This window comes from Eurypyga helias, unplaced genomic scaffold (genome assembly GCF_000690775.1).
Source record: "Eurypyga helias isolate BGI_N326 unplaced genomic scaffold, ASM69077v1 Scaffold28020, whole genome shotgun sequence".
NCBI classification, from domain to species: domain Eukaryota; kingdom Metazoa; phylum Chordata; class Aves; order Eurypygiformes; family Eurypygidae; genus Eurypyga; species Eurypyga helias.
In genome coordinates this window covers 1-7,539 of record NW_010225446.1, presented here as the reverse complement: position 1 = coordinate 7,539, position 7,539 = coordinate 1, and the positions used below count along the sequence as shown (strand labels likewise).

Genomic DNA, 7,539 nt, shown 5'->3' with positions numbered 1-7,539 from the left:
GGGCGGCAGGAACTCCTCCGGCGCCCCGAACAGCACCCTGAGTGAGTCCCAGGGCAGCGCCATCCTCATCTCGTTCATCTACTCCGTGGTATGCCTGGTGGGGCTGTGCGGCAACTCCATGGTCATCTACGTGATCCTGCGTTATGCCAAGATGAAGACGGCCACCAACATCTACATCCTCAACTTGGCCATCGCGGACGAGCTGCTGATGCTCAGCGTCCCCTTTCTGGTCACCTCCACCCTTCTGCACCACTGGCCCTTCGGCTCGCTGCTCTGCCGCCTGGTGCTCAGCGTGGATGCCATCAACATGTTCACTAGCATCTACTGCCTGACTGTCCTCAGTGTGGACCGCTACATCGCTGTGGTGCACCCCATCAAAGCTGCTAGGTACCGCCGGCCCACTGTGGCTAAGATGGTCAATCTGGGTGTCTGGGTGCTTTCCATCCTCATCATCCTGCCCATCATCATCTTCTCCAACACAGCGGCCAACAGTGATGGAACAGTGGCTTGCAACATGCTCATGCCAGAGCCCACCCAGAGGTGGCTGGTAGTCTTTGTGGTCTACACCTTTCTGATGGGCTTCCTGTTGCCTGTGGTGGCCATCTGCCTCTGCTACATCCTCATCATTGCCAAGATGCGCATGGTGGCCCTGAAGGCTGGCTGGCAGCAACGCAAACGCTCGGAGCGCAAAATCACCCTCATGGTCATGATGGTGGTGATGGTCTTTGTCATCTGTTGGATGCCCTTCTACATTGTGCAGCTGGTCAATGTCTTCGTAGAGCAGGATGATGCCACCATCAGCCAGCTCTCCGTCATCTTGGGCTATGCCAACAGCTGTGCCAACCCCATCCTTTATGGCTTTCTCTCGGACAACTTCAAGCGGTCCTTCCAGCGGCTGCTCTGCCTCAGCTGGATGGACAATGCTGCAGAGGAACCCATCGACTACTATGCCACTGCTCTTAAAAGCAGAGCATACAGCGTTGAGGACTTTCCCCCAGACAACTTGGAGTCAGGGAGCATGTACAGGAATGGCACTTGCACCTCCAGGATTACCACCCTCTGAGGAAGCATTTCTGCCCCCCAATCCCCTGCTGCCCCCCAGCAGGAGGGTGAGCGAGGCCAGGACTGTGGCATGGGGAGGCCGGGAGGGAGGGGGTTTCCGTCCTGCCCACCGCACACTTGTGTGGTGTTTGGCACAAGAAGGAGCGAAGAAGAAAGAAAACCTCACATCCTCAGTCTGCTGTCCCATCCTTCCCCACCCCCCCGTGCCTCCCTTGAGAGCGGATGCATTTGCTTTGACACCTCCTTAGCAAATGGCCACACATGTGGGTTGACTTAGGGTCTGGCAGCCAGGATCTCTGTCTGATGTGTGGCTGTACTGGTCCCGCAGTGACCCTCCTTTTGTACAGATTGACTTCCAGCTCGGTGGGTGGGAACCCTCAGGCCCCTGAGTCGAGCCTGCCTCAGTCAAGCCTCAGCATTCAGGCTCAGACTCCCCCCAGCTGAAAGCGACCCTGCTCAGCATCTCTTGGTATGCACCTCCCCTTCGGAGAGTAGAGACGCTGGGAAAAGTCCTCCCAAAATATACCTTGCCCTCCTCCAGGAAGGATCAAGTAGCTTCTCTCTGTCCTTTCCTTCCCCCAAGAACGAAGAAGAAAGAGGGGAGCAAAAAAGCCCTGAGAAAAGAAGCAGCACAGTCATGGAGCCACCTTTTGCTTTGCAGACAGCTTCCAGCTCAGTGGGGCTCTGGCTCTCTCTGCTACTCGGGGGAAGCAGGGCGGAAAAGGTCTTGGAGGAAAAAAAAATCTGATTATTGCTGTGCTTCAGAGCTGCGCAGCAGGTTGCTGATAACAGGAGATAACCGGCCCCATGACTCACGAGGAGCAGGGCACTGAGCCGGGAGACGTTTGAAGGTGTCCGCACATAGAGTAAGGTGTGCTAATAATAAAGTTTAAAGGGAGCGCTCGGCTGTGAAGCCACTGTCTTACGCATGCCACGTCGGCTGTGAAACAGCGATGAAGGGACCCGGGTGGCCGTAAAGTCACTTTAGCCTACATGGAAAAAGAGGGATCCATTTCAAAACCTCCATCAGGCTCTGAAATAAATACTTGACAAAGAAGTAGCTGTTTGAGAATAGCTATTACCCTAGCTCCAGTTTCTTCTGTTGCACTAAAAAAAATAAAATGGGTTTCATATGTTGCCAATGTAATATACTGGCCCAGAGCTTCTTAATGTTTCATTTCTGAGAATTGTTGTTTCTAGTGTGTGCCACGTGTCTTTTTGTTTGATTTTTTTCTTTTTAATTTGATTCTTGTCAGTGTTGTGAAGTGTTTCTCTGAAGCAATTTATACTGTGTACTAATGTCTGTGGTGGCTACTTGCAAGGTTGCATTTAAAATGGGTGATGCTCAAGAAGGCTCCTTTTCAGATAAAAAGATTGTCACTTTTTCTAACTTTTTCATCTGCATTGTCTCCCCCAGAAAATATTCCCTCTCTTGCATTTCCTTTCTTCCCCTCTTACGACAGAACGATTTTCATATTGACAAACGAATCTTTCTTGTTTGATAAATGACAGCTGATTAAACAAACCTCCTATCCCTGCTCCCTCTTACTCCAGACGTCAGAATTGGTACGGACCGTGTTGAAATAAGCAGCTATGTTTTTTGCTTTCCACCACCTATATTAACAGCGTCACACAGTGGCGGTTGTCCCAATAGCTGTGACGAATCACTTCTCTAGCACAATACTGTGGTTGCATTAATTATAGCTACTGGCAATCTGAGGCAAGAGATTGGGAAAAATCTCTAGTAGCAGCACACCCGTAGCATTGTATTGGCAGCTACAGTGCTGGAGTATAGTGCTAAGTGTGAGGGTGATAATTAAGGCATCTGGCATTTGCAGTGGTGGACTTACTACAGGTTTTTGTTCAATTATACCCTTTAACTTCACTCAGTAGCAAAAAGCGGTATACTACTTTGTACATTTCTTTCACCAAAAATTAGGTACTCTTAAATGAATGTATAAATTCAGTATTTCAAATTGTCTGATTCAAAGACCATCGAAATGAGAGATAGAATTCTAATTCACTTCAATGGACTGTGAGTCAGCTCTTTTAGTTTAAAAATTGCTAATGTGGAATCTGTTACATCCTTATTAAACTGTTTTGTGAAAAGCTTTAACAATTGTACAGTTTCTTTTCTTTTACTTCCCAGTGGACCTCATTTAAAGAAAACATGCAGATATTAATTTTGGTAATGTTTTACATGCACATATGGGGGAAAAGAAGCATGAAATCTCTTTATAAGCTTATTTAACTTTTCACAGAAACCAAACATCTGTCAAAACAGTAAAATGCCCCACGATACCATGCAGTGCTATTTGTAGAGCTTCACTTAAAATCTCACTCACAATCTCTTCAAAATGGTATAAATCTCATAATCTTATGTTGCATTTTTCACCCAGACATATTGTTATGTGTGGTTGGATTAAACAGAGAGTCAGATTACTTTCTGCTGTTGGATTTGTTTAACATCAGACATGATGAACAGAAGTTAAAAAGCAGTGATTCATACCCAATTCTCAGCTTCGATGAAAAGTTGAGCCCGGGTTTGTTTCTTCTTTCTCTTTATTTTTTTTTTCTTCTTCCTTTGCCTTTAAACAAAATTGTGGTGGATGCCTGCACACCTACTTTATTTAATTTCGGTTCCCTCAGGGAGAACACAGAGGGGTGGTGTTCATACTGGGCAGAGAAGCCAGGCGCTGCCACGGAGGCTGAGTGTGCCTGGGGAGATGGCAGGCTTTCCTTCACATGGGTGCACTAATCCACTGCCAGCCAGCCAGCCCCTGTGATTACTAGCTAAAACACCCTCTGTAGTTTCAGCTGGAAACAAAATCTGTTTATCCTAAATTAACAGTTCTTCCTGCTATTTTTCACCCTGAGCTTAGTTTGACTTTGGCAGTGGGAGAGGTGATCAACAGCTGTAAATCACTCTTAATTTGCTTTGGAAGAAAAAGTTTGCTCATTCTGTGTTATTATTCTAAATAGTAGAACATAACTAGCAGGGGAATAAAAAAAAAAAAAAGGTTGTCCTTGTGAAATAATGTATCAGAAAACAAACAGAACTCTTTTAATGCTTTCCAAGTTGCAAATAAGAGTCTTCAGATTTCATATGGAAACAATTCGAACCAATGCTTAGTTCAGTAAAAAGAAGAGTACAATGACGTATTTCTTGGTGATATATTGCTTTTTTATACAGCTGTAACATAATCCATCTACAAATGGGTAAGCTGTAGTTTATAACCAGTAGTATGTTGCTGCATTTTACCCAGGAGTTTAATATTTTTAAAATACTGCATACACTTTGTCATGGAAATCGGCCCTGTGCCACTGAAATCTCTGTGACTTTTGTTGCTCTTTGTGTAGCCCAAGACCAATGCCCAACAGTGTGATAGCTCTGAATAGTATCTAGTCAATGGACCGGGCTATTTCCCATTGTACACACAGAGAGAGAATGGTCTTCACATGGCACATACATCAGGTACCTCTGCAGCATTTCCCATGCAAAGGAGGATACGCAGGAAATTACCCTCCTTTCTCACTGGGCTTCCCAGCGCAGCATCAAAGATGACTCATAATGCTGGGGCTGACAGACACACGCGGTGGTTCAGTGGGCTTGAACCAGACTGGTCAGAGGTACTTTGTATCTGGGCTGTGGATGAAAAAGGTGTTGGCCACGTGCAGATCCTCTGTCTCTTGAGATGGTCCCTATAGCAAAGAACATCACGCAGGGTACGGTTTCTTTGCGTTTGACACTTAAAGAACCCATCTGACTTCTTCACAGAGGAGAAACAAGTTTCTGAATGTGACACAAGAATTTCTGGAATGCCAGGTTTGCACTGGATCAGAATAAAATAGAAGTTTTTTTGGTTGTTTTTTAAAAATTAGAAGACCACTTTTCTAATGTACATGGCACACTCTATTAACACTGTGACCATATACTGTATTTTAACCAATTTCCAAAAACCAGCATCCTAATTTTAAATACTAAACTAAATCTTTCTGAAATAAAATGATCCACTGATGAATAAATTATGTAAGATTTGACTTTTCTCTGCCATGTTTCCGGAACAGCAGTGTGAATTAGCATCTTAAAATCCTGTCAAATACAATCCAAGAAAAATAATAATAATTTTAAAAAAGGCAGAAGAAATTAGCCAAGAAAGAAACATCAATCCAGCGTTCTAGACTCCATCATTTCAGACCATAGAAACTTTACCTGACCCCAAGGCTTTACAGACAAGAATATGGATTATGAATGTCCAGAGGAAAATAAAACACTTCTACTGCATTGTGTATTCAGCATTTCCATCCTCTTCAATACAGAGCTTTGTTGGACCGATAGCTGCAGGCTAAGCCACAGGAAGAAAGGATAATTTACTAATTAGATTTCTCTTTGAGAAGAATGTTTTTCGATATTATATTTGGTAGAGAGAAATAGCCAAGAAGAACAGGTGGACCAGAAAGTATTTCAAAGTATGTCACTAGATGGCTGCAAACCAAGCACAGTTTTGCCAAGAACAATGCTTTCCAGTAAAAGATAACTATGCCCACCCCCTTCCAACCTTGTATAGCTCAAAGCCTAAAATCTGGTTTTGGCAAAAGTAGTAAGCAACCATGAGGGAGAGATAACAAGGTGGTGTATCCTACCTGAGATATCTAGGTTTTCCTTTCCACTCTGGATGGAATACATTTGTCATTATATGCTTATCATGTCTGTGATGGGTAGGGTCACTCTGAAAGCAATAGAAGTACAGATGACCTGTTTTATTCTTCCTTTTCCCCAAAAAATGGCTTTTCTATACAGGTTCTTATGCTTGGTAATATGGCTTAGGGGCGCCCTTTTGGTTCTTGAGCTTCCTAACTAGAAAGAGTCAGATAAAAGTCCCCAAATGCATAGCATATTTGGGTTGTAGGACAGATAACTACTAGATTTATGACTTGGGACCTGATGATCACTGTGATGAGCACTGGAATTGAATTCTATTGGCATCACTTACCTTGTTGGTGACAGGGTTGTTTTCAGTGTACATGTGAGCCCTACCAGTCATAAAAGTCTGTAAGACACCCCCAGAAGGAAGCTGTGAGCTTCTGCAAGGGTGCTGTAATACCATGAGCTTTACAATGCCCAGTAACATCTGTGCTGGTGCTGACAGACTGATTAAAGCAAAGGGCCACAAGTTCATCTGTCTAATGTAGGACTCGCAGGCGCTCAAGTTTACAACAGTGAGGTCAAATGATTGCTGCTCAGCTGGGATAGTTCAAAACATGGCAAAGTTGTACAAAGCAAGTATGTATGAGTATATACACACATAAAATATGCACGCACGTATATATGCTTCCTTCTTGTAAAACATATAAACATCCTATTTGGTCTGTTATCCCTCATGTAAAGGGATGAATTAGAATGTACATTGGTGATAAAGGCATTAATGATTAGTAAATTCAAATTCCAGTTGCTGGACGGTTAGGTGGCACAGTTTTACTATTTAGGCAACAGTCTGTGTTTTGCTTGTGTGCTGCTCTGATGTGTAGGGGAAATTGGAGTGTTTCTTCTGCTACAGAGGTGAGTCCATGGCTGGAGAGGTTGGAACTAAACCCGTCAAGAGAAGTCAAGAACAACAAGGCTTTTTCAAGTACATTGGAGGAAAAAAGAAGACCAGAGGAAATGTGGGCCCACTGCTGAATGAAGTGGGTACCCTGGTGACTGAGGATATGGAGAAGGCGGAGTTACTGAATGCCACCTTTGCCTCAGTCTTTACTGCTAAGACCAGCCCTCAGGAGTCCCAGAGCTTGAAAACAATAATGGAAGTAATGAGAAAGGAAGGTTTTGCTTCAGTTGAAGAGGATTTGGCTAGAAATCAATTAAGCAAACTGAACATCCACAGATCCATGGGCTCTGATAGGATACACCCACGACTGCTGAGGGAGATGGCAGAAGTCATTGTTAGGCCACTCTCCATAATCTTTGAAAAGTCCTGGAGAATGGTAGAGGTGCCTGAGGACTGGAGGAAAGCCAATGTTACTTCCATCTTCTAAAAAGGCAAGAAGGAGGACCTGGGTAACTATAGGCTAGTCAGCCTCACCTCCATCCCTGGAAAGATGATGGAACAACTTGTTCTTGGTGCCATCTCAAAGCATGTTGAGGAAACAAATCTTATCATGAGTAATCAGCATGGATTCAACAAGGGGAATTCATGCTTGACCAATCTGATAGCTTTTTATGATGGCATCACTAGATGGATAGATGAGGGGAAGGCAGTGGATGTAGTCTACCTTGACTTCAAAGTTTTTGACACGGTCTCCCATGTCACCCTCGCAGATAAGCTTAGGAAATGCGGACCATTGGATGGTGAGGTGGATTGGGAACCGGCTGGAGGAAAGAGCAGAGAGTTGTGGTCGATGAGGTAGAGTCTAGTTGAAGACCTGTGGCTAATGGCATCCCTCAGCGGTCAGTCCTGGGTGCAGCCCTATTCAATATAT

The 7,539-nt window shown here is 44.4% G+C and overlaps 1 protein-coding gene across 1 annotated transcript; it reads left to right on the top strand.

Moving 5' to 3' along the window:
- Nucleotides 1-6: 6 nt before the first annotated feature.
- On the top strand, nt 7-1,135 carry SSTR1 (somatostatin receptor 1). Its single transcript, XM_010149504.1, has one exon. The coding sequence runs from the start codon at nt 119-121 to the stop codon at nt 1,061-1,063; it is 945 nt and encodes a 314-aa protein (XP_010147806.1). The 5' UTR covers nt 7-118; the 3' UTR covers nt 1,064-1,135.
- The last annotated feature ends 6,404 nt before the right edge of the window (nt 1,136-7,539 follow it).

What these genes read in the sequence shown, in the direction of transcription:
- SSTR1 (XM_010149504.1), top strand. Translation starts at nt 119, where the DNA reads ATGGTCATCTACGTGATCCTGCGTTATGCCAAGATGAAGACGGCCACC.